Below are 26,926 nucleotides of genomic sequence, written 5' to 3'. Positions count from 1 at the left end.
GGAGATGGGCTCTGATATCATACACCAAAATACAGGATTCTGTTAAATACACTGGAAAACTCATCTCCTTCTTGTAGTGCTGCTGTTAAATCCCATGGCAATTCAGCTGGTTTGAGAAGCAATCAGATATTTGACTTTTTTACTGAACCCCTCAGATCCCATCTCCCTGGGCTCTTGGAGTTCTATCTTTTCTTTCTGTGTGTAGTAAATTAACTGGCAGCAGGGGCTGTCTGATTGTGTTCTGATCTGATTGTGTTCTGATGGCAAAAGTAATTTTAGGTTTTCTCATCTCTTAGTCTTTCACCTTTTGCTTAAAGAACAACCAATCTTTCAGCCTGAAAACATGAATCTGTCAACAGCAGTCAGTCACTGTGGGAATGTGTAGGGAACACCTTTCACATTCAGCCTGGTTAATGTAGTGGGTTTTGCTGTAAAATATTTCAACCAGCTTAGGGTTTGTCTGACAGTCCATTCTCCAGTGGGTGGGATAAACTGGGAGAGACATCTTTTGAAAAGTGACTGCCCCACAAATCTCTGGAGTTTGCACGTGGGGTCTGTTGTTGATGATGAGTTGTGTTGAAGATGCTGACGGATATATCTCCTTGTCACATTCTCTAAGCTGGTGGCTTCTGTCTCATCTGACAATGCAGCAGCTGTACCAAGGACATCTTACATCAAAAGCATGAGTTTCTGCAGCCTAAGGAAAACAAAAGGTTCTCTATCTGAGGCTTCTAAAGTTGTATTCTTTGTGGACTGTGTGCAGAGTGAGATTTGTGCTGCAGGCTTGGCCAGGGTTTGCACACAACTGACATTAATGGCTCCTTGAGATGCCTTCCTTCTCTCAGGCATGGTGCTATTTTATCCCAAGGTCTATGAAGAAATGCCAGAACTATGCCATATCCTCTGAGCTGAGTCTTTCTGGATATTCTAAAAATTAATTATGATTCTTCTTCATCTCACAGGTCCTAGCCTATGCCAGGACATAGGAACTGGGGCTCGTTCTGGCATTTGGCAGAATCCTGGAGTCCCCTTGGGTTTCTCTTTGGTCTTTCAACCTGCAGAATCAGGGCCTACAGTAAAATCACTCTGGGTAGGACAATTTCCAGCTTCCAGTTTCCCCCTTCCAGAGGTCTGCTATCTTCAGAAGTTGTGTTCAGCATCCATTAGTCCTGAGATATCCTGTGGCCAACTGTGTCTCTGCTTTTAAGAGAGGATTGCACTTGTATAGCAGTTGCAGTTGTGAAATAGCATGAGTTCTTAGGGCTTTTTTTTTTGTTTCCTTGAGGTTGGTAGAGCCCTCAGTGGACACAATGGTATGAGGGAATCTGTATGAGAAAGTGATTTTTTTTGGAGCACATCTGCCATCACTGCTGACTTCACAATGTTTGCAGTTGTTTCCCTCTACTCAGAAATGCTGCTCCTTGAGAATATCTGCCACTGATCTTTACTGCTCCCTGAAAAGAGAAGTGATGTGCAGGCTGTCATTAATTTTGAATCCTGAGAATAGTGTGCCAACCTCTCCTTCTTCCAAATGCTCAGCAGTCGCTCTCTTTAAATTGTGCCTGAACTAGAAATTTGAAAGATGACATAACAATATGTTAAATGTCTCCTGCTTTGTAAATATGTCTAGACTGTGGCCTCCAGTGGAGTGGAAAGACACTGGAGATTGCTAAAAATTTGTTAGTTCAGGTGCTTCCCATATCTGGAGCAATTGGACTGTGGCATCAGAGCTCAGTTGGTGTCCTGAGATGTGCTTGTGTTCAGGATGTTGTGTTTTATTGCTTCTCATTTGGATGAAACCATTTAAAAATAGGCTGGATGTCTCTGTGCTCTGCTGCATTTTGAAGCACACAGTAACCTGCAAATCACAGCTGACTGTGTCCTGCTGAGCACAGCCTCAACATTCCCTGAAATTGCTGTAGGCTCCAAAACCTGCCAGGATTCTACCCCATTTTTGAGACTTCAGAAACTTCATCAGCACAGCTTAACTGCAGAGAAGACAGTGTCGTCAGCAGACAGGGCTGTCATATTTTGACTGCTTTGTGGCCTGGTTACCAGGAGAAGCATTTTAATGCTTTTTTCTTTCCATGAGCACAGAGCAGCACAATGATCCACCTTCCCCTCCTGCTGCACTCCTGCCCTCCACACCTCTCCCATGTAGGTGGGAAGGAAGGAGGAGGCTCACATGAGAGATTTTTGTGGTGATGTAGGAAGTCCTGCTATGCAGTGACCCAGATACATGAGGGATGCTGCAGTGGCAGCTCTGCAGTTGCAACGTGCCCTGTTCTGTACTTCACTCCCCTCTATTTTTTTCTGTTCTCCCTGCTCTGTGGGGCTCCAGTCATCACCACTTTCAGACCCTGCAGCCTGTGTTTTCCCATTCAGCATGGTGTGGTACCTCAGTGATCACCCTGTGGGGCTGGCCACATCTGTGTCACCTGTGTCATGGCCACACCAGACTGCTTGGGCACCTCTCTCAGGTTTCTGTTTGTTCAGAGCTGAGTCACATTTTTGATGCTGCCACATCATGGTTGCAAGGGTTCCTGTGAAGAGATGCATTAAAAGTCCAGAAAGATTTTGGCCAGGGAAAAGGTAATATTTATTACTCCTAGAGCTATTCTGGCTCTCCTCTGCTTCCCATTTAAGGTATCCCCTCTGGGCATCTTCCCAATACTGTTCTGGAGGTCGGGTACATACAGGGAGGTGGCAGTGGCAGACAGATCCTCCTTCAGCAGAATCCAGACCTCTGAATCACTCCTGACAGTTGGGAATGTGCTTTACTAATTTGATCTCCTTCATTTTTAATTACCGCAGATCTCCCTCTGATCCCTTCATGAGTCTGATAGCAGGAAGGGAGTTTAGCTGATAAGGATCACTGCCATCAGGGCAGTTGCTTGGCTTTTTAAATGGAAAATATTGATAGCAGTCCCTGGGAGCAGCTTCCTTTAGGGCTAAGCCCTTTCCTGCACCCCTTGATGGCTGGGATCTCTGGGAGCCCTTTGCTTTGTTGTGGGGCTGTAGGCAGTGTTTAATGGGGACTTTTTGAGATTTGGCAGTGGGAACAGCACTTGGCATGGTGCTCCTGCTGACACTGCGCTGCAGTCTGTTTTTGTGGCCACCATCAGGCTCTTCTGCCAGCCTGACCATATGCTGCATGTTTTACACTGCAGAGTCCGAATTCCTTCCTTCCTTCCTTCCTTCCTTCCTTCCTTCCTTCCTTCCTTCCTTCCTTCCTTCCTTCCTTCCTTCCTTCCTTCCTTCCTTCCTTCCTTCCTTCCTTCCTTCCTTCCTTCCTTCCTTCCTTCCTTCCTTCCTTCCTTCCTTCCTTCCTTCCTTCCTTCCTTCCTTCCTTCCTTCCTTCCTTCCTTCCTTCCTTCCTTCCTTCCTTCCTTCCTTCCTTCCTTCCTTCCTTCCTTCCTTCCTTCCTTCCTTCCTTCCTTCCTTCCTTCCTTCCTTCCTTCCTTCCTTCCTTCCTTCCTTCCTTCCTTCCTTCCTTCCTTCCTTCCTTCCTTCCTTCCTTCCTTCCTTCCTTCCTTCCTTCCTTCCTTCCTTCCTTCCTTCCTTCCTTCCTTCCTTCCTTCCTTCCTTCCTTCCTTCCTTCCTTCCTTCCTTCCTTCCTTCCTTCCTTCCTTCCTTCCTTCCTTCCTTCCTTCCTTCCTTCCTTCCTTCCTTCCGCCACTTCCTTCCGCCACTTCCTTCCGCCACTTCCTTCCGCCACTTCCTTCCGCCACTTCCTTCCGCCACTTCCTTCCGCCACTTCCTTCCGCCACTTCCTTCCGCCACTTCCTTCCGCCACTTCCTTCCGCCACTTCCTTCCGCCACTTCCTTCCGCCACTTCCTTCCTTCCTTCCTTCCTTCCTTCCTTCCTTCCTTCCTTCCTTCCTTCCTTCCTTCCTTCCTTCCTTCCTTCCTTCCTTCCTTCCTTCCTTCCTTCCTTCCGCCACTTCCTTCCGCCACTTCCTTCCGCCACTTCCTTCCGCCACTTCCTTCCGCCACTTCCTTCCGCCACTTCCTTCCTTCCTTCCTTCCTTCCGCCACTTCCTTCCGCCACTTCCTTCCGCCACTTCCTTCCGCCACTTCCTTCCGCCACTTCCTTCCGCCACTTCCTTCCTTCCTTCCTTCCTTCCTTCCTTCCTTCCTTCCTTCCTTCCTTCCTTCCTTCCTTCCTTCCTTCCTTCCTTCCTTCCTTCCTTCCTTCCTTCCTTCCTTCCTTCCTTCCTTCCTTCCGCCACTTCCTTCCTTCCGCCACTTCCTTCCTTCCGCCACTTCCTTCCTTCCGCCACTTCCTTCCTTCCGCCACTTCCTTCCTTCCGCCACTTCCTTCCGCCACTTCCTTCCGCCACTTCCTTCCGCCACTTCCTTCCGCCACTTCCTTCCTTCCTTCCTTCCTTCCTTCCTTCCTTCCTTCCTTCCTTCCTTCCTTCCTTCCTTCCTTCCTTCCTTCCTTCCTTCCTTCCTTCCTTCCTTCCTTCCTTCCTTCCTTCCTTCCTTCCTTCCTTCCTTCCTTCCGCCACTTCCTTCCGCCACTTCCTTCCGCCACTTCCTTCCGCCACTTCCTTCCTTCCTTCCTTCCTTCCTTCCTTCCTTCCTTCCTTCCTTCCTTCCTTCCTTCCTTCCTTCCTTCCTTCCTTCCTTCCTTCCTTCCTTCCTTCCTTCCTTCCTTCCTTCCTTCCTTCCTTCCTTCCTTCCTTCCTTCCTTCCTTCCTTCCTTCCTTCCTTCCTTCCTTCCTTCCTTCCTTCCCTCCTTCCTTCCCTCCCTCCTTCCGCCACTTCCTTCCGCCACTTCCTTCCGCCACTTCCTTCCGCCACTTCCTTCCGCCACTTCCTTCCTTCCTTCCTTCCTTCCTTCCTTCCTTCCTTCCTTCCTTCCTTCCTTCCTTCCTTCCTTCCGCCACTTCCTTCCTTCCGCCACTTCCTTCCTTCCGCCACTTCCTTCCTTCCTTCCTTCCGCCACTTCCTTCCTTCCTTCCTTCCGCCACTTCCTTCCGCCACTTCCTTCCTTCCTTCCGCCACTTCCTTCCGCCACTTCCTTCCGCCACTTCCTTCCGCCACTTCCTTCCGCCACTTCCTTCCTTCCGCCACTTCCTTCCTTCCTTCCGCCACTTCCTTCCGCCACTTCCTTCCTTCCTTCCGCCACTTCCTTCCGCCACTTCCTTCCTTCCTTCCGCCACTTCCTTCCGCCACTTCCTTCCTTCCGCCACTTCCTTCCGCCACTTCCTTCCGCCACTTCCGCCACTTCCTTCCGCCACTTCCTTCCCCCACTTCCTTCCTTCCGCCACTTCCTTCCGCCACTTCCCTCCCTTTATAGCATGTGCCCAGCTGCACTGATTTTCTCATCTCTGAGCAGAATTTTTGCCAAAAAAGAGCTTAAAGGGTTCACATTTTGAGCTAATACCATGTTAATATGTTATTAAGGATTCTCTCTTATTCCGCAGAATATTAGTTCTTTTTTGCCATCCTAGGCAAGAATAGGTTGTACCTCATCTCATAAATGTCTGCTCATTTTATAGTGCTGTGAGCATAATAAAGAAATTATAGTGAAAATAATACAGCATTTTTAAAGGAGTTGGATTTGCTGTGTTCAAGAGCTGATAGGGTCATTATTATAGTCAGCATCAAAATGCCAGTTGTAATCAGGAAGATTTCTTAAGAAAAGAGACCAAAAAAAAAAAGTTGATACTATAGAAGAATTTGATCATATTATTGGAACAGGATGCCCAGGGAGGTGGTGGAATCACCAGGGAGGTGGTGGAATCCTTGCAAGTGTTAAAAAACATGTAGATGTGGCACCTGCGGACGTGGTTTATTGGTGGAGTTGGAAGTGTTGGGTTAATGGTTGGACCTGATGCTTTTACATCTTTTTTTCTAGATGCTTTTAGGTCTTTTCCAACCTTAATGATTCTGTGATTCTGTGGCTCTGCTTAGCAAAGTGCACCTTCACCTGGTGCCACTAAGGTGGGAGCAACTTCTTTGAAATCAGAAATGTCCTTCAGTTTTGAAGAGAGTCGTGTGAGCCTGTACCAAATGAGAAATGTGAAAAGCTCCAGCAACTTCAGAAAATAGACTGTCCTCAATTACAATGGGCTTTACTAGAGTCTGAGAGCAGAATGTGACCTGATTTATTGCTACTGAGCTGTGTTTGTTGAGTGTATTCTAACTTGTGTAATCTGCTCCCAGGATACCACAGGAGGAGATACGGATCTTCCTGCTAATTGCAGACTCAATTAGGCAAAATGACCTTTTTAAGGCTGTACACTTTATAACACTTTAGGGCAATTTAAGTGAACAGCAGGAGTTTTAGCATTTTTCTTTCAGAACAGAAAACTTAAATGAAGGTTTTGAGTTTGATGTTCTCCCAGTCTTTGGTTAAGTTGGATATCCCAGGTAAGAACTGGGCCTGCTTCTAACTCCCCTGAAGTCAGTGGGCATCTGCAAATTTTGTGTGCACACACATATTAATGCAGGGCTGCCATGGAGCAAAGCTGTTCAGCTAGCAGGGGTGTGCCCAGCATAGTTTGGGAGTTGCTACTGAAAGGCTGTGATTTAGCAAAGCACTTGAGCAGATGATTATTCCTGTTCCTCTTTGAGCATCCCTGCTAATTCGTGTTCCTGACTCCAGTCAGGTTTGTGAGTCTTACTGATGCTATTAGGTTTCTCACCTGGGCTGAAGCTTGAGGCTAGACTTCATGGCATTTCCATGTTTTACTGGTATCTCCCCAGTTTTACAAGTATTTTTTCCAGAATTTTTACTTTGTGCATGAGCAAGACTCTGTCTTTGCAGAATGAGTCACATTGTTGGCTTTTTGAAGCAGAGATTCAAAACAAAATAGGTAAATAGTTTAAAAAGCTGAAAAGTTTGCACTGAACCCTCAGAATTTAATTCTCTTCTCTGGGGAAGAGTTACTGGGAACTGCATGTTGATGTGTGTACTGAGTTTATGAGGAGAAAGGTTGGCCTTGGAGTCTTTTGATGAATTCTTCGCCTTGGTTGTGTACACTATGTAATTAAAAAAGTTAAAAAGAAATTCCTCTGAATCGCTAATTTCTCTTTCAAGAGGAAAGCAGCTGGCAAGACCTTGAGATTTGTTATGGCTTGGTAGAGGGATGAGAGGCAAGAACTGTGTGTTTGTGCAGAGAACATCAAATGGCACTAGAACCACTTTGGTTGATGAGCAATCAAAATATGCATGATGGAGTCAGTAGGGGCTGGAGAGTTGCTCACTCACCTCCAGATCTGTTTCCTGCCATCTCCACTGGGATGGCTGTTCAAACCCTGGTAGGAAATGTGCTTCCTAACCTCTTGGTGATCGCTGCATTCCTGCTCTCTACACCACACGGCTGTGAATTGATTATTTCCATTCCAAACCCACACCTCTCAGTGTCCAAGTGATGCAACAAAGTGATAATAAAGTGTCCTACGTGCCAGGCCAGCTGGGGAAAAGAGGTGAACTGAAAAAAGCTTTGCTGTATTTCATTATTTTTTGGATAAAAGGAAAACTTATGTATTCTTATGAAATGCAAAGGTATTCCACAGAAGGTACTCTTCCCCAAGTTGTATCAGGTTTCAGTATGATCACATTTCAACACTAAACAGCCTAGACAGACTTTTTTTTTTTTAATTAAGATTCAGTCTAGTTCCTGGTAACACATTGGGAAAAAATGACTGAAGAAAACGAACATCAATTATTCACAGTCTATTGGAGAAGCCTTGTATAAATTATTCACAGAAGACATTCTGAAGCTGGCAAGATTATAGGAAACATTAATAATAAAGCAATGATTTACTCTCATCCTTTGTATTCCTCTTTTTTTCCCTCCTCATCCTGTGTTTGGGTTGATCCTTGGTTCCATGTTGTGTGGACCCCGAGGCCCCAGGGTATCACTGAAAAGCCTCCATGTGCTTGTCCTTGGCCACGTCTTCCCCTCCAGGCTTGTGGCATGTGTCTGCTGAAAACAGCAGCTGTTCTGGGACACAGCTGCCTGATGCTGCCAGCCTCACATTTCCACCTTTGCCCATGGGAAGCTGAGACAGTTCAGGCCTGACTCTGCCTGCAAGAGATGGCAGCACATCACCTGAATCCCAGATCGTGGGGCTTTGGGTGAACAACACAGGAATGGAGAGGGGAGAGATGGAAAACCAGTGTTTGAGATTATCTTTGCTTTGTATTTTCACTGATTTGTGCAGAACTGCTCAATTGCTATCCCTTTCTGATGTTGTACAACCTGGTAAAATCCAGTCCTGTGTGGTTTTTTTTTTTTAATCCTAATTATTGAGAGCCAGGGAGACACAGAAGAAAACACATGACTGTGCACATGTTCAGTGGCAACAGAATAAACAGAAGACCTGAGATAGTTTAGTTTTAGTTTTAAATAAGAAATGTCTGGAAGTAAAAGTCTGCTGAGAAGAGTGGTGGAGGTAGAAGTAGTGGGTCCAAATGGGATTGGAAGCTGGATGAGGAAAGAGGGAAGACTTAGAGGCCAGGGCTGCATAAGGGAGGAAAGCATATAATTACATTATAGTTTGGTGTTGGAGGATGAAGGGTATTGAGACAGCTTTAGTTAATCTTCTGGTGAAATCTTAAATATTCTGATCCCTCACAGTGTGGCAGAATCTGAAAGATACTTGACATGAGAAAACACTCCAGAGGAAAGTTTCAGAGCTCAGGAAAAGCTGAATAGCCAACTACATGTGAGGATCTACTCTGTTTGTCAATCTTTGTTCATGCTAATCCTGTCCTGATCCTCAGCTTCAGAGAGTTAAGCAATGTGAGAATGTTATGGTCACTTAATAGAAGAGATATTTGCCAACTAATATTGATCCTAGTCCACCAAAATCACCAGGAGGGCCACCACAGTACTAAAAGACAGAATGTGACCCTGGAGACTTGCAGTCAAAGGGCAAATGAGACAAGCTTGTTTATGGTCTGTTTTGCCCTCTGGGGAGTTGTTTTCATGTCAGCAAAGTCATTGTAAAGTGCAATCAGATCTGCCAAGTGATGGACTGCAAGCACTCCTTGGAAGTGGTTACACCGTGGGCAGGGCTCCTGCTTCAGGATGCCCCAGTCCTCATGGTGTGTCCTAGGAGGGAGGCAGGGCACCACAGATCTCGACTCACAGAGTTTAAGAGTGAGGGGTTGGATTAGATTTGCTGGTCTGACCCTCACAGACCATTGAAATACACCCAGCCAGGCTGATGGTGGGGCTGATAATGGGTACTTGGCATGAGCTTTTCTTCCATATGGTATCCAGTTATGGCATGGAACACTTGAGAGACAAAGGGTCCATCACACGCCATGACAGATTGTTCCAACAGTCAGTCATTCCTCCTATTAAAAATCTGTGCCTTATTCCCAATTTGAGTTTGTTTGGGTTCAACTTCCAGAAGGTAGCTCTTCTTATGCATTTGTCTGCTTGATTAAAAAGTGCAGCAGGATCTTGTGTTTTCTCCCCCTGGAGATGCTTATATATTAATCAAGTTGACTTTCAATCTTCTTGTGATAAACTAACTAGATTAAGCACTTCAGATCTCTCACTGGAGGACATTACCTCTAATTTTAAAACCATTTGAAGTCCTTTTGTTTTGTACTGACCTCATAAAAATGCCAAGTCACATCTATATGCAGCATTATAACAATCTCCTTCCCTGTAATCCATGTTTCATCCTCCATATCTCTACCTGCACCTTCTGAATTTATCCAGATCTCACTAGTGACTTTTTTGGATGCCTTGACAGTGGAAGCTCTTGATGAATGGTGGGTCTGCTGTCATCCTCAGCTTGCTGCTCTCTGGGATACATTTCAGCCCTCTGCAGGCAGGGCTGGCACTCCTTGCCCTCAGCAGCTTGTCTTTACCTCTGACTCTGCTAAAGCACACTGAGTGGGCTCAGGCTTGGTAACAGTCTCTCCCCTGTCAATCCTGGTACCATTCCTTTTCTTTTTGCCTGCAGATCATTGAGAAAAATGTAGGCAGCCATCAGACTCAGTCCTGGGCAGGCAGAACTGCCCCCTTCCTCCCTGCTCAAGGATGGTTTCTAACAGCCCCACCTGAGGTCTATTACTCAGGCAGTTCTCAATCCCTTTAAGGTGTTCCCCACCTTTCTTCATCTGAGTGGTATGCAAAACTAAGCTAACTGTGTTAGGAACCCTAAATCCATGACATCCACTCTATTGTATTTGTGGGGTCCCTCATAGCAGGGAGGAATGATGAATCTGACTCCATGCTCTCAGAAGGCTAATTTATTACTTTATTTTACTATATTCTATTAAAGAATGCTATACTAAACTATACTAAAGAATACAGAAAGGATACTTACAGAAGGCTAAAAAGATAGTAATGAATACTCCTGACTCTCTCCAGAGTCCTGACACAGCTTGGCCCTGATTGGCCAAAGAGTGAAAACAACTCACAGCAGAATCCAATGAAACAACCACCTGTGGGTAAACAATCTCCAAACACATTCCACATGTGAGCACAACACAGAAGAAGCAAATCAGATAATTATTGTTTTCCTTTTCTCTGAGACTTCTCAGCTTTCCAGGAGAAAAATCCTGGGCAAAGGGATTTTTCCAGAGAATGTGAATGCCACATCCACTCTATCATCTTCATCAAGTGACTTGTAAACCTTTTAAAGAATGAAATGAGGTCTCTTTGACAAGGCTTGTACAGTGGTGGCTATTAGCACTGGATCTCATGTCAATTTTTTATTAAGTGCATATGCTGTCAGCTTTATTGCATGTGTGTAGGAATGTGTGTGGCTGCCTGTGGCAATGTCTACTTAAACTGTACTTTACAACATCTTTTTGTGAGAAAAACCAGTCACCTGCACAAACCACAATATCTTTTCTTTTTTTCCTGCTTCTGTAGTTATTTAGGAAAGCTACAGCTTCAAATCACCAATAATTGTATCAGCTCCAAAGGCAGCAGTGTACCCAGAACCACAGTGTGTCATGCTGTTCCTAACTGCCTCTGGAAATGTTCTCCCAATTTTAAAATGCCCATGATGGGGCAAATAATGAAATCTTTTCATGCATTTCACAGAAAGCAAGATCACATTGAGTCTTCACAATGTGCATTGCTCTGTGTAAGTTGGTGTGTAACACCCAAACTGATATTTGAGAGGTATAATAGTAAAGTTTGCAGTTAGAGAGGGACAGAAAATAATGATGTCCAGTTATTCAGTAGAGATGGTTTATCTGAAAATTAAATTAAATGCCTAAACAAATGGACTCTGGAGTCAGGGGTGTTCACAGAATCTTCCTCTAATTTGGAAGAATAATTTTTCCTCTGGATTCTGAAGAGGGAGGGTTTAGTGGAGGACAAATCAGAGCACACACCTAAAATACAGAATTTGTGTTCCCAAAACTTTGCATCACTCCTTAACTTCCTAAGTTGTGATGCAGCCCTTCTTGCTGGCAGCATCTTGTGTGTGTCACCCTCACAAACACAGCTGCAGTAATTCCAGCTGTTTCTGTGGCTGCTGGGAACTGATGCATCTGTGCTCAGCTATGTCTTAGTGATTGGAGGAGCCACGAGGAAGGAAAAGTTCCTGGGATGCCCCTGGGATGGATCATCTGTCTGTGCTCTGTCCCTCCACAAATGACTGATCTCCCTGTGTCCAGCTGGGATGAACACTTGAACTGATGCAATTTAGACTAAAGGAAGTTTGCCCTGTTTTTGGTCTCCCCCTTGATGAGAGACCAAGCTGTGGGACTCTAGGAGAGGAGACCATCTTCATGCTCACCACACACTGGATTTCCTCCCCACCCTTCTCCAGCTGGAACGAGACCAAATGTTGCATCTGTTCCAATGTTGAAAGTGCTTCATGTTGCCATTAGCCACATCCAGCCCCAAATTGAACCTGGCAAGCAGCTGGCATGCTCAGAGCCAGTTTGCTTGCAGGGGAATGTGTTTTGATGGGAAATGCTGCTGCCTTTTAAATACAATTCTTATAAGGAAAGAAGCTAATTTCCCACCAAAATAAAATAAAGGCTCACCTATTTTCTGGAAGGTGAGAGATGTGTGATGTGTCTTGCACAGCAGCTGGCCTGATCTCTTGTACTCTTTTATTTCTGTCAAATGATCAGTTTGCAAGGGGTTAAAATATATTAGTTCACCTAAAGTAAAAATCTCTGCTCAGCCTCACTGTGATGGAAGAGGAGGCTCTGCTGCTCTCAGCATCTTCATTATAGCAGTGAATTGCTCACGGTTCTTGACTCCTTAGTTGAATTTCATGGTTCTGGAATGGTTAAGCAACACACTCAATTTCTTGATATTTAGCTTTCTTTAAAAAAGAAACAGTTTCAACAGTTTCTGTTTCAACTGTTGAAACAGAAACTGTTAAAGAATTCAAAGATGTCAGGAGGGAGCTTACTTTTCTGCTTCCCTTCCTGATAGCTTCTCTCTGCACCCTTCAAAAGGAAAAAATAAAGCAAGATTTATTAATAATGCTAAAGCAGTGAGTCAGGATGTCTTTAGATATTTAAGGTGCAAAAGCTGTACAAAGTGTGGTCACAGTTCAGACACACAGGGATGTGTTTACTGCTTTTGCCCAAATCTCTGAAGGAAGCTGTTTCCCACCCCAGGTGCAGGGAGATCCTGTGGCTTGAGCTGAGGTCACACAGTCAGTCAGATGGGGTGTTAGCTCTACCTTGTGTGCCACTGGCCCTCACTGAGGGTGGATTTTCTGTCTGTCTGTCAGTCTTTCACAGAAATCCATCATGGCAGGATTTCCTTGTTTATTCCCACCCCACACCCATCTCTGCCTGGATCCTGCCCACTTTCCTTCTTGGTCCATCACCAGTGAGCAACAGGGTTAGAAATCTGTCTCAAATTCAGAGTATGCTGATAGGACCAAGAAGGAAAAATGACCCTTTGGCAGACCACTCCATCAAAATAGACCTTTAATCTGCTTTCCAGTGCCATGCACAAAGGACAATTACAGAAAGAAATCCTGCTGGTACTGGGACAGAAATGGGAGCCAGAACTGTTAGTTGGATTCAGATGGAGATTCATCTTATGCAGCCATGAGTTAATCAAAGTGCTTACAATAAAGCAAGTTTTTCTGCACTTAGATAAACACTGGCACATCTGTGGAACCACATTTTCTGGGACTTCAGCCGACGTCATTGTTTTGGGCCAGTTTCACCACTTTGGCTGCCAGTCTGGTCTCATCCTGCAGTTTCTCAGGCTAATGAGTTTTTGTCTGTCAAAGAGAGTGTATGAAAGATCTGTCACTGTGCAATGTGGCATGTGTGAAACAGAAGAAAATCCCATCATTTCTTGGGACGTGAGTTGTGTGCATTGCTCTGGATCCTGCTTTGGCTTGACTGGTGTAGTTAAAAAATCTGCAAACATTGTAGGAAGTACTATGGGCTGCAGAAAGTGCTCATTTGTTTTCCATCCAGGATGTTCAGTCTCAAAGAGGACAGGATGCAGCATTGTACTGAGGGAAAGTGGGATGGCCTGCCATTGAAATGAGTGTCCAGGCAGGAATTATGATTCCTGACACAGGCATGGGGCTCTGTGGGCATGCAGGACTTCAGCTACTGCCCAGGTGTCTCTTTCAGAATGGGAATAACCTTCCCTTAACAGGCAGAGATGTGACAGGGGGACAAGCAGCATACAGCTGTTTGGAGGAAATAATTTTAGAGACATCAGAAAAAAAAAAGCACTTTGTGAATATACCTCCTAATTGTACTTCCCTTAATTACACAGATTTTGAATAATGTCTTCGCTGTGCTGACAACCAGTGGTTATTTTCTCAGCATGTTAATGTCACCCTAATCAAAGATCCTCATCTTCTAGTCACAACCCTGTGGGTGACCTTTTCCAAGACCACATGGTCTATCAGGCAAGATGTTTGAGGCTTTGTAGGTAGTTCATGTGAGGAGAAACACAGAGAGGCCTTTGGATTAGGTCTGCTAGCCTCAGCCAAGGTTTGTAGTGTTATATGACTGTCAGCCTGCTGCTGTGTGCCCTTCTTAGCTTAGGTGAGTGAGACAAGTCTGTTCTGGCTCTCAAGTACTGGTGGTTTTAATTGAGTTCAAAGTGCAACACTTGGGTGAACAAGGGCGAGGAGAACTCTATTATAAATACTCATTTTCACAAATTGCTTTTTGACACAATCTGTCAATAGAGATTTTGTTTCTAAAAATCTTCTTTTGCCAATGGAGGCGAGCTGCAATCAGGAGCTGTCACTGGGGTTTCATTTCAGTGCTGCCACTCCAGTGCAAACCCAGGTGAACATCTCAGTTTTGCTGGTGATGTTGGTAGTTCTGCTGTTGTGTTCCTGGGACTAGGACATTCTGTTTGGTTCCCTTTAGTGGCCATTCAATCTTAATTAATTAAGTGGCGGGGAAAAAAAAAGGAAATTAATAAGGATTGGTGAATTCATTCCTATATTGTAAATTATTGTCTCCCCAGCTTTCTCCTGTGCCTCTGGTGAGTACCTGGAGATGAAGAACCAGGTGTGCAGCAAATGTGCAGAGGGGACCTACTCACTGGGCAGTGGGATCAAGTTTGACGAGTGGGATGAGCTGCCAGCAGGATTCTCCAACGTGGCGACTTTCATGGACACGGCGCTCGGCTCCTCCGAGAGCAAAGCCGACAGCTGCAACAAGTGAGGAGCTCTGCTTGCACCTGGCCTGGGCAGCTGGGGGCAAACCTGAGACAGCTCAGCAGCACAAAGCTGCTTAATGACTCACCTAAGCTCTGCAGAGAGCAGCCAGCCCTGCTAATGGCAAACAAGGGTGGCTGGGAGGTGAAATCTGCAGCCCCATCTCTTTGCTGTCAGCTTGGTCTCCTTGGGCTCATCAGCAGCCACCGAGTTTAAGGCCAGCCTGGAGCTGCTCTTATTTGGGTCATGGTATAGTGAATGTGGCTAGAAGGTCCTTTATAGCCTATTTAGAGACCTGTGGTGCTTGCAGAAGGCTGTTTCTGAGAGTAATTGAAGGTATATTGAACCTGTGGATTATAAACCTTTCTTATATAGGCTGAGTCCTAAATTTTTCATACCATATCCTTTCCCATGCACAGTTTCAATGGAAAGTATTATGTTTTATATTATTCATGTAACATATAAAATATATATAAAGATATAAAACAAAAGTATTATATATTATTATATATTATTATATACTATATATAAATATATAAACATTTATATACAAAGATATAAATTTATACTATATATGAATATATAAAATAATTTTATATCTAAACAATTTATATTGTTTATTATTAGGTTATTATTTATACTATTATAAAGATTTATTATTTATATTAATTATATAAATTAAGAATATTTTTACATATGTATATACAATTTTTATATAAATATTTATAAAATTTATATATTTATTATTATTAATCATTATTTTCTATATTAATTATATAGAAATAATTTATATATAATTTACATATAATTTATATATTAGTATATTTTTATATATAAAATAAATAGATATATATTATATAAAATTATATATTATTATATAAAAATATATATAAAGATATAAAATAAAATTATTATCTTTACTGTATCTGCAAAAATAAATGGAGATCCTGTCATAAATTTAAAAATTCACGGCAGTTAGCTGTTTTGGGATTCTGGGGTCCTTATTATGTAACATGTTGTGTAGTAGTGTACAAAAAGTCTCCTCAGTATCTGTGATCTCAGTTGAGGCTTGTTTTGTTTATGTTCACCAGCTCTTCATGGACACCTCGAGGGAATTACATCGAGTCAAACAGAGATGACTGTACCGTTTCTCTCATCTACGCTGTGCACCTGAAGAAATCTGGCTCTGTCTTCTTTGAGTATCAGTATATTGACAACAACATCTTCTTTGAATTTTTTGTAAGGCCTTTAAAATGGTGAATCCAACCTTATTTTGTAAGAATTCACCCCGATCATTAGCAGCAGCTTTCTCCCTTTTAAGTTCCCTGCATGCCCATAACTTGTTATTGCTGAACAACATAAATAATTATTCTTCTCTTTCTGTCACTTGTAGTGTCTTGTGGCATTTATTTAATCTTCAGAACTCAGTCTGAACTGATTCTGTCTGCTATGCACTGGGATTCTGCCATTAGGGATCATGACTGCCCCAGTTAGTCCAGCCTTTTGCAAGACAGGTGTTGGTGGTAGATGCTCCTATTTAGAGGTGTCTGATTGGAGATGTCTTTGAAGGGACTTGACATTTAAAAAGACTTCTTCCAAGGTAGTACTATGTGGAAACCTTTGTTTTTAGGTCAGTTTGTGTCCTAGTAATTTAGTAATTAAGATGAAAAGAAAAGCAGGAGAAATTCAGGTGACTTTCAGTAGGAATTAGTCTCTGAGGATGTGTCTGTGCTGTGACGAGGGAGGGCTGGGGATCATTAGCTCTGACATGGGAACAGCCTGGCTGGGCTTGCACCATGGTGTTCTCAAATTGCTGAAAGTGTCTGGTCAGCCGTGAGCAGAATGGGAAAGGCAGCCCTTCTCTGCCCACCTGGATGGAATGGCTGCTGCCCTGTGAGCTGGAGGGCTCCCAGCACCAGGATTTGCAGTGGGGTGTAAATGCCTCACATTACTGAGGTGCTTTGGAAGGTTCCACTGTCCTTGTCATGTTGTACCTGCCATTTGGGACAGAAAAAAATGTGATGGGAGGGTGACTCAGAGAGGAAGATGACTGGAAACTTTCAGTCTCCTCTCTTACTGCCCCTTTACCTGTCTGACAAACTCTTTTTCATCAGAAAAACACAGCTCATGGCACCTCACAGGAGGGAGAACTCTTAGCTGGTGTTGGTTAATATTGATTGAAGTTTGGGAAAAAGTGCCAAGTATCTTATCCTTAGTAGGCTGGGAAAGGAGGACAACAATTACCTGTTGGAGGCACCTTCATGCTGCTACATCAGTGTGACAGATTGCTGTTGTGCTTGGATAACAGACCATGCAGGCAATGTTATTTAGCCATTTTGTTTTGTATTAGACTACCCTGCTTTCTTCATGGGAAGAAAGCAGCAACTGTGCTTTCTGCTGTCAGGTGAGTGTGCCAGGATTAGGAATCCCAGCTCCAGTTGCTTGACTGACTGGCAGATCTGCAAATATATTGTTTCTGTGAGCACTGGCTTTGAAAATGGCTTCTTGATTATTGCTTTTGTCCATATCCCACTCATTCGCCTTCTCTGAATTTATCATCCCCTCTTCAAGAAGCAATGAGTGCTGCAGCCCTTTATAGAAATGCCCATAAATTCCTAGTCAGCCTCAGTATTTCAGGGAAACCATATTTAATTCTTCTGTAAAAGTAATTTTTTTTCCCTCCAGCATGCATTTGTGCTTAAATATATTTAACAATGACACTTTAGCTCTGGACAGTGGCATTTCAGTGGCAGGTTACTGGGAAATGGTGAGATGTTTTATCTGCCCTTCTTTGGCTCTATTTACATATTGAAGCCCTTTACATATGCTGAGAAGAGGCTATATATTCTTACCTCCTCTTTGTAGCTGGGAACCAAGACAAAAGGGTGCTGTAGCTCAGGTTGCACAAGATAATTAGGGATCTACCTTCTATACAGGTGCTTCTTCACACCTTTTTTCCTCAATGCAGTTGGTTTAGCTGAGAATTGAGTGTAGAGATGCTTTGGAAGATATGGAGTTGCATAGCTTATATCAGATTTGATTTCGAGCAACTTGAAGGAGGATCCTTGACTCCAGGTCAAGTGTGTGAAAATGTTGAAGTGGCCTTTCTCCCTGGTGCAATAAAAGCTGAGTATGTGATCTTGTGCCTCAAAGGGACTTGATATTTTTCATCTGAAAAGGTATAAGAAGAAAGAGCTGCACCAAACCCTGCTGTAAGGAAATGCTCCAGGCAAGGGACAGCCAGCCTCCCACTCCTGCCAGGACAGACTCCCCATGGCATGTTGCCTCTGCCTTGATAGCTTTACTCTCATCCCTAGGTCAGGTGGCAGCAGGCCAAAGGCAAAGCACATATTGGCTGTAGAGAAAACACTTTGTCTTCCAGCTTTGGCCCATCCACTCCTGCTTCCCCTATGACTTAGAAACCTCTGGGTTTTAGAGAATTAAGTCTTGGTAGGCTCAGGAGAAGGAGGAAGCAGCAAGACAAGATGCTCAGCATCCTTGTCTGATCACATAGGGTGAGGACAAGCCTGAGATCATCTCATCCTGCTCTTTTTTTACCATCTGTGTCAGAGGGGGCTGGTGGAGGCACTGTTAAGCTGTTGCAGATGTTGAAAGTTGGGGGTTTATCTTGCCACAAGTAAGGCAGCTGTCTAAATATGTAGACAAGAGGAACAGAGCCAAATCTTACCATTCCTAGAAGTCATTATGCTGACAGAGAGATGCACCTGATTGTAGTCACTGATCTTGTGTTTTTATTAACAGATACAAAATGACCAGTGCAAAGAAATGGAGTCCACAGCAGACAAATGGGTGAAGCTCACAGACAACGGGGAATGGGGCTCTCATTCTGTAAGTGTGTGAAAAATTCCTTCATGAAGTTTTTTTCCATTTGTGTTTTTTTCCAAATGTCTGTAATTTCCTCTGTCCAGACACCAAACATGGGCCAGCTCCTGTGAATGCATTTGAAGAAGCAGGGCTTTCCTAGCACTGAGGGGAAAAGTCATGGAGATCCCTAAGGGGCTGATCCCAAAGGAAATTATATAGATGCAAGACTTTGTATTGATTTCCCTGGGCTTTGAATTAAGTGTTTTATGAGGTTGAATGTATTTATGCAAATCTGCATGCCACAATCACTCTGCATGATTGTAATTGAAATCTTGTACAGCAGTTGTTTGCTCATGAGAGCACAAAATTATTCTCTGTGCCTTGGCAGAGCAGTGGGAGTGGGGTGTGTATGTGGAGACAAGCAGGATGGGCATTTCATTCTCAAGTGTGTGCAGAAGAGCTGGACTGCACCCAACTTCTGCTCCATGCGGGCCTGTGTGAAAAACCAGCTGGCAGCACCAGGGTGGCTCTGCAGCAGGGATATGAGCCTGTCCACGTTGGGGGTAGGAGCCTTTTGGCTGGCCTGTGACCCAGCTGGCTGAGTTTGCCCTGTGAGCATCACAATCACAGGATCATGTGCAGACCAGCTCATCAGCTGAGGCCTGGCTCCCACTACACCATCACACCCTTGTCCCCAGAGCCATATCAGCAAAGGTGCAGCACAGGGGACATTGTGCCAGAAGAAAATGGCTTTTGGGGGCATAGGCAGCAGCACACTCTGTTTTTCATGGTGTGTTTTTCCTGCTGGAGGAGAAACTGTGCTCCTGAGCCAGCTCTGGTTGAAATGCCTGTTAGGTCAGGTGCAAGGCCCAGTGCAGGTTACAGTGGGAGGCTGGAAATCTGGCTGAGGAGGGATGGGTGCCATGAGCTGAGAGGTAGATCCAAGGCCAGGGCACTGACCTGGGTGAGCTGAGGGATGCTGGCAGTCTGCATGGGAGATGGTGCCACCTGAGCTCCTCATCTGGGGTGGCAAGTGTGCTCACTGTCTATAAAAGTTGTTGGGATGGCTAGCTGAAGTGTAGACATATGAGCTAGGTGAGATGATGATTCTGGCTGTCCTGAAGGGCTTTTTCTGTAAATCCTGTCAAGGTGTCTTCTGTGAGCACAATTTTCCAGGTGCTGCAGTCTCTGCTCTCAGCAGGTGGGTCCTGCTGCACTGGAGCTGATGTTGGGTCCATCACCTCACACAACCTGATGCCTGTTTCAGTATGGTCCCAGTTCCCCTGTTACCCATGATAGCTCAGCTCTCCTCTGCCCCTGTGGGTAGCAGATGTTTGGGTGTGGGAGATACAATATGCTGTACTTCCCCTTTGCTAAATTTTTCAACTCTTTATCCTGGGTGAACAAAAACTGTGGCACTGACAGGCCTGCTGTAAATCACATTATCCTGGACCCTTTTGCTGGTAGAGTTTATCCCTCTTCTTGTGTGAAAATATAGCACTTTCAGGCCATTATCCTGCTATTGGACTAAACATCTTGTACTGGGCTACTAGATATGGAATACCAGGCCAGGCAGGGGCTTGGTGAACCTGCTGCTTTTAGTGATGAGAGTGATACCACAGTTACACAAGTGAGTTGAAGGCAGAAGGCACCAAAACTGCAGCTGGAGGAGTTTTCCTGCCTTCCTACTGCCCCTTACCTCAGCCACAATGCCACCATCCTTCCACAGGGGTTGTGCAGTCACTTGCTGCACCATGCCATGAACACAAGTGGGTCAGGGCAGTCAGAAACCAGGTTGTTTTCTGCATCTCATTTGCTGTTTGCAGTCAGAAGTGAGCAGGAGGGATGAGACTGCTGCTGGAGATAGCCATGGTTTGTGCCTGGCTTACTGGTCATGATACTGTGGTGTTACATGCAGACAGAACTTGATTTTTAAAACCTATAAACAAAACTCACTTGTGAACTGGATTTTCAAACTCCGGGTCATGTCGAGTTTCTTTATGAAAGTGTATCTCAAGGCTTTAAAAACAAACTGATTGACTATATCTGAACATAAGGCTGGAGATAAAAGCTCTTGAGTGCCAGGGGTAATTGGATAAAGACAGGAACAGCTTTTTCCAAATTCTGCTTACAACAAGGTCAGAAACAGCTCTTGGTGTTTTTCCAACTGGGGTGTTGAGAAACATTTTCATAAAGCACATTTGGCACTCCTCAGATATGTCTGTACAGCATCTGTCTATTGTCTTACCATTACCTCTTGACCCACTAAACAGCACGGGAAAAGCTGCTAGGATGCAAGAAGTTTCAATGGAGGTAGGAAATAAAACAATGTCTTGGCAAGGGGATGTTTGCTAACTCACATGTGTTGTTGCAGGTAACTCTGAAATCAGGTAGCAATATATTATACTGGAGAACAACAGGGATTCTCATGGGCTCCAAAGTTGTAAAACCAGTTTTAGTGAAGAACATCACAATTGAAGGTAAGTAGAATTTGTCTTTGAGGTTTTATCTCACTCTTTTTTCACAATGTTTGCCAAGTGTTTTTTTCTACTGCTGTGCCTACAGCACTGAAGTGGCTTTTTTTAGCCCCTTGCCCCCTGCCTCCTCCTCTGAAGAGTAGAAACAGAACAGCAAAACGTCACAGTGAGGAAAGGCTGAAAAATTAGTTTATCTGGAAAATGTTGCCATCTACTGGAAAAGACTAGATTAGCAAATACAGAGAGAAAGGAATAAATAGGTTTTCTTTCTATCCTACAATAAAGAAGGTGGTTATTGGTAAACCTCTCAAAAGTGATAAATGTCATATATGTCATAACAGTGACAGTTGAATTAATAGTCAAATTATCTTTTTTCTCCTGGAATTGCTCTTTTGGTCCTGGGCTAAGAGTAATAAAACTGGGAGTGTCATATAAGGTTCTTAGACGGGTCAGACTTTAATTGAGGTATCAAGATTAAAGACCTAAATTATGGGTCAGTGAAGCCAAAGTGTCTTAAGTGAGTGGTGAAACTGAGTGTGATTTTTATGCTGCTTCATACAGCTGGTTTGCTCTCAGCCATAAGCCCAGGTAGGCAGCAGTTACAGCTGGGTCTCTTTCAGTGCTTTACCCAGAATTTTTCTTACAGGAGTTGCGTACACATCTGAATGCTTCGCGTGCAAGCCCGGTACCTTCAGTGACAAGCCAGGTGCCTCTGGCTGCCAGGTGTGCCCACGAGACACTTACTCTGAAAAAGGGGCTAAAGAGTGCACCAAGTGTAAAGAAGAAATGTATTATGCAGGTACATAAACCAAGTGGGACAAGCAAAACCAGGAAAGTCTGAGTATGTGCAGTCACGGGCTGTTTCAGATCTGAGTGTGGTTGTATCCAGCAGTGACAGTCTCCAGCTGATAGGTAAAGGGGAAAAGATTGACTTCCCAAAATATGCAGAGGGCACATAGATACATGATGGGCCACAGTCAAGCATTGCTAGTACCATCAGTGTTAACATGAAGAGACATTGGAGACCCTTATGAACGGGAAGGGGAAGAGTTCTTCTGAAGGATGGAGCAGTGGTGCTGTGCCCTCTCGTGGTAATTTGTGTTATGAGTTGGTAGTGACAGGAATTTGCTTCATCATTGCCTTCAGCCTTAACACATTTGGAGGAGTGTCCTTTCTAAACTCTCTCCTGCCTTGCCCATGCCTCCTGTGGAGTTGGAAAATGGGGTGATCAAGTTGCAAAACCTAGTCCCAAAGTCCTCTGTGTTTCCAGCTATGGTTAGGTGGTGATCTTCAAATGACATGGTCCTAATCTATTCTTCATAGTCAAAAGGTCTTTAGATTTCTTCCTTGTAGTAGTTTTAGAAAGTTCTTGAAGGATCGGTTACTGACCATAGCACCTGCTATCACCCATGATTGCAAATGCCTTGGGACCTGTGCCTCTGCTCACAGTGGGAATGGAAATATTGCAAAATTATCTGGCAAGAGAAATAATTGGGCCAGTGTTGTAAGGAAGTTCCTACAGGATTAGAGTGGTTTTGTTCCTTATCAAGTAAGAAAATATTTCCATGCTTGGTAAACTGTATAAATTTTTGTTTGAAGTGGGGAGGGTTTGATGGAATCATAGAGTGGTTTGGGTTGGAAAGGACCTTAGAAATCACCTCATTCCAGCCCCTGTGCCATGGGCAGGGAATTTTCCACTAGACCAGTTTGCTCAAAGCCCTATCCAACCAGGCCTTACCTCTTTCCAGGGATGGGATATTCACAACTTTTCTGGGTGACCTGTTCCAGTGAGTCACCATTTCAAAGTAAAATACTCCTTCCTAATAATTGTCCCTGCATACACTGAATCAGTGAATTTCAGTGTGACAGTATTTCACAGCTGGTATTTCCCCTGTTCCCCTGCTTCATTTCAGGGGAAGGTTCATGCAAACACCATTAAGAGCTTGATTTCTCATTTTTGTTTTATATTTTTCTGCTGACTCATTTTAACCTCCAGATTTCAAGCTCATTATAGTTGTTTCCAGGGACCATTTGATAATTTAATATCCTGTTTCTCACCTTTTCTTTTAGAGGAGGGATCCAGTGCATGCATAGAGCGACCTCCATGCACAAGCAAAGACTTTTTCCAGATCCATACCCCATGTGATAAGGAGGGAAAAGTAAGTAGAAGGCAAGATACTATTTTTAAGCTCACTGACCTTATTGCTATCTCTGCATTTGAAAGCAAGGTAGTTCTTTTTAGGAATCCACTTCCCAATTACTTTCCCAATTTTGCTTCCAGTGTAGAATCTGTGGCTTTAGGTTTGTCCTTTGCCTGCCCTCTCTGCAGCCTTTATCCCTCTGTAAGAATCTGCCAGATAATGGGTCTGCTTAAGGGATGTGTTTTGGTGAGATGATAAGCTCCTTGCACTTGTGAAGGGTCTGATGGGGTCACTGGGGCTGCTTCCATACTTCCATGCTGCTGGAACACAGGGTGAAGCACTGTCCCAGCATAAACCCATCTCTTTAGTTGTTAATAATCTTTCTGGCATACTTTGTGATGACTGTCCCTGCAGCACCCAGGCATAATTCAGGTGACACCATGGCCCAGGAGCACTGGATACAACCATCTCTATTTCAGGTGGACGAGTATTTGGCTGCATAGGTGTGAATGTGTCATGGCCCTTGGTTTAAGCATCAAAGGATAGGTTAAAGTCTTGCCTGTGGACAGGTAGAATAATGGTATATACATAGTCTGGAGTGTTCATGTGTGTCAGCTTAGCTGCTGGTAATGTGCTTGTCCCATGGGATGCCTCAAATCACCTGGACTCTCAGGACATTGTTTCACCCAGAGACCCTAGATTCACTTGGTCTCTCATAGAGGGACCTGCTTGTGGAGCTAGCTAGGCTTTGTCCTAGCAGTCAAGTGGAATTTTGGGAGGTATTTGGAAAAGAAACTGCTGTTTACTGCAATAGGAAGCCCACAGAGGTGTGGACACATGGTCACGCCTGTTTCATGTCTTTCCTTTCCCATCTCTCTTAGATCCCATCTATCAGATGGAATTGCAAATAGTCAAATTCCCTAACACCTGTATGTTGCTGGCCTAATATTTGCTGGCAGGATTGGGTATTTTGGAGTCTCCTGATCAGTGAGTTCTAAATGCAGCTGAGAGCTTGCATGCTTTGCTAATGAAGCATCAGTGAGTTTAGCCCCAGAGCTGTCAGGCTCTGCAACCTGGTCTTGACTCGCTGATTTCTGCTCTGTTAACTGTCTCTAATGGCTCAAGAAATCAGCAGCAGTGTTGATGGCTACCCCCCCAGGTACAGCTCTAATTGCAGCCTCCTGTGGATTGTTCTGCCACTGCTCTGTGTGGTCCAAGTCTCCCTGACACTGAACAAGTTCCTGTTATTTGACCCTTTTCCACTGGCCTTTCCCTTTACTGATGGATATCATTAGAGTGTAAAGTGTGTTTTTCTGCAGACAGCCTTCCCTGCCCAGTTGCAATGACAGCAGCAGGTGTCACAGGCACACAGATACTGGCTGAGTTTTCAGGATTGGTTTCACTGCTCTGCAAGTCTGGAAATTGGTTCAGCTTTGCTCTACTCCACATCTCTCCATGTGATGCAGCTCAATGAGAGGGCCTGACTCTGCAGGCCATCTACAGGAGAACAGTGGCTGTAAAGGACCAGCCTATTGATCCATGCTTGCTAAAATAAGCCAGGTTTTCACTGAACAATAAATTGTCTCCTTTCTGCTGTCCCACCCCATGTGTAGAAGGAGCCTCTGGAGATTTATGCACTTTACTCTTGACTTGTCATCTACCTGCTGATTTAAAAATCCCAAGTTGAATGCTTCAGCCCCAGTCTGAGAAACCCCTCACCCCATGGCCACAGGCACCATCTGGCTCACTTCTCCCTGCTCAGATGCAGGAGGATTCCTGTGGTGGGCAGTGTGTCTGGGCTCTGGGCAGCCACACAGGTGCTTTGCCATCTCCTGAGCCTTTTTATTTTAAACACTGTGCACCCCGATGCTGCTGAAGCATTTCTGGGGTGATTCTCCAGAAAATCCTCCAGGTTTTCAGGAGCAGCAAGGACAGGCTGATCCATAGGAAGAGGTGCCACTCTGGCAGCAGGAGCAGTCCCTCAGTGCTTGAGGACCCTGTGCCAGTGACCAGATTGAGCCAAGGTGGCCAGACAAGTCCCTGGAGAAAAAACAGGACCAGTGTGAACCTGGGACATTGTGTCCATGGGTCAGCCAGGGAACATGACCTGGCACAGGCATGGCTGCAACACAGCACAGGCAGGGGTGGAGAGTGACAGCCTCAGCATCACTGGAGCTCCCAGGAGCCAGGGCTCAGGTCTGAACTGAGGCTTCTTCCAGCTTATTCTGGGGAACAGCTTCAAGAAGGATCAATACTTCAGGTGCTCTGTGTTACCAGAGGGCTAACCCTGAGTGCAAGCAGCTCAACACCCAGGCTGACAGCGGGTCTGGATCAAATTCATAAGGTGAAATCTCCATTACCCAAGCCTCCAGCCTCAAAGGTCCCTGACTGCTGGGACCAAAGGGTGGAAGTACCCAGAGTGGGAGATGTGGACAGGTTAAACTCTTGCCAGTTGGGTTTCTCAGCTGTGGAACTCAGCTAAGTTTCTTCTTGAGATGTAAAACCCTTTCAGAGAGAGACACAAAGTCAGATGAAATTTGAAACACAACTTTGTGGGTGATGCATCTCACCCAATGCTTCTCCTGAAGACAGAAACTTGTGTCCTCAAAGGAGGGTGATGATGAAGAGGTCACACTATGGTAACACCATGGACTGACTCAAGTTGGTGTTCATAAACTGCTTTTTATGTGATGACAAGGGATTGGAGGGGCTTGGGGAGAGCTCCTGCATGGTTTTGACATTTTCTCAATAGGTGAAAAATGGCAGGAGAGAAACTGGGGACTTTCCAAAGAACAGGCCAGTATGAATTAAAAGTGCAGAACCTGGGGTTCTCTCTGCTAATCCAAATTAAGGGCTTTTACACGGCAGAAGTTATATTTTGTGTTTCTGGGGTTATAATGCAGAGATTGCATATCCAGTTAGAATTATTTATCTGATGTTCCTCAGAACCCCTTGCATGGGAAATTTACTAATTAAAGAGAAATTAAATTGACTAATTAAATAGGAAATTTACTAATTAAATAGTAATTGTTTTAAGCTTCACATTTTTGTTTTGTCCTTAAAGCCTCATATCTTGGAATCTCTTGTGAACCTGGTCATTTCTGTTGCCCTTACCTGCACTTCCCTTTATTGTCCTGTGTGTGCAAGGTCTGTTTTTGGTCTCAAATGATGGGAACACCCTAATTTAGTTTACAAGAGGGACCTTCATTGGTGCATTTAGTCCTAAAGCTTCATGGTACCTCGTGTGAACTCAGTGTCTCCTCCTTCCAGACTCAGATCATGTACAAGTGGATTGAACCCAAGATCTGCAGAGAGGATCTCCCTGATGCATTGACCCTACCTCCTTCTGGAGAGAGGCAGGACTGTCCACCCTGCAATCCTGGCTTTTACAACAATGCCTCATCTTCCTGTACTCCCTGCCCACCAGGCACATTTTCAGATGGGACACAGGGTAAGAGTCTGCAAAAAAAATTTATGTGTTTCCAAAAGCAGTCATCTGCTTGCATGTGACTTAATTTAGTGACCCATCATCATAAGCCAGTGCTCATTTTGTTCATACTTGTTAAATAACATTGGAGAGTAAGATGTGGATATCTGTTTTCTCTCCTGAGTCCTTTCTTATCAGGGATCACTGCTCCAAGTTGACCTGCCGTGTTCTGGATGCATTTCTTGGCTGATATAAACATCCTGAGAGTTATTTTAAGGGATTCTGAGAGGGGAATCAGAATTTTCCAGTCACCAATTCCTCCTCAACCATTCTCCTGTCTATGCCAAATTCTTTCCTATGAAAACCTCAATTTAATCCCAGTCAGATGAATACCCTGCCAACATTGTCTAGCCTAAACTCTGGCTTGTTGATTCTGAGATGCA

The 26,926-nt window shown here is 44.4% G+C and overlaps 1 protein-coding gene across 1 annotated transcript in view; it reads left to right on the top strand.

Annotated features, from left to right (window-relative positions):
* ELAPOR2 (endosome-lysosome associated apoptosis and autophagy regulator family member 2) overlaps positions 1–26,926 on the top strand; it is a 103,617-nt gene that overhangs the window by 53,524 nt on the left and 23,167 nt on the right. The window contains exons 3-9 of the mRNA XM_054631595.2: positions 14,421–14,616; positions 15,705–15,852; positions 18,376–18,462; positions 20,813–20,918; positions 21,562–21,714; positions 22,986–23,074; positions 26,327–26,507. Coding sequence (XP_054487570.2) covers positions 14,421–14,616; positions 15,705–15,852; positions 18,376–18,462; positions 20,813–20,918; positions 21,562–21,714; positions 22,986–23,074; positions 26,327–26,507 — 960 coding nt within the window. The remainder of the gene's footprint in view (positions 1–14,420; positions 14,617–15,704; positions 15,853–18,375; positions 18,463–20,812; positions 20,919–21,561; positions 21,715–22,985; positions 23,075–26,326; positions 26,508–26,926) is intronic.

The sequence above is a fragment of the Agelaius phoeniceus genome, chromosome 5 (assembly GCF_051311805.1).
Source record: "Agelaius phoeniceus isolate bAgePho1 chromosome 5, bAgePho1.hap1, whole genome shotgun sequence".
In the NCBI taxonomy this organism is placed as follows: Eukaryota; Metazoa; Chordata; class Aves; order Passeriformes; family Icteridae; genus Agelaius; species Agelaius phoeniceus.
The sequence above is the reverse complement of the archived record's forward strand: the minus strand, read 5'-3'. Positions and strand labels throughout refer to the sequence as shown.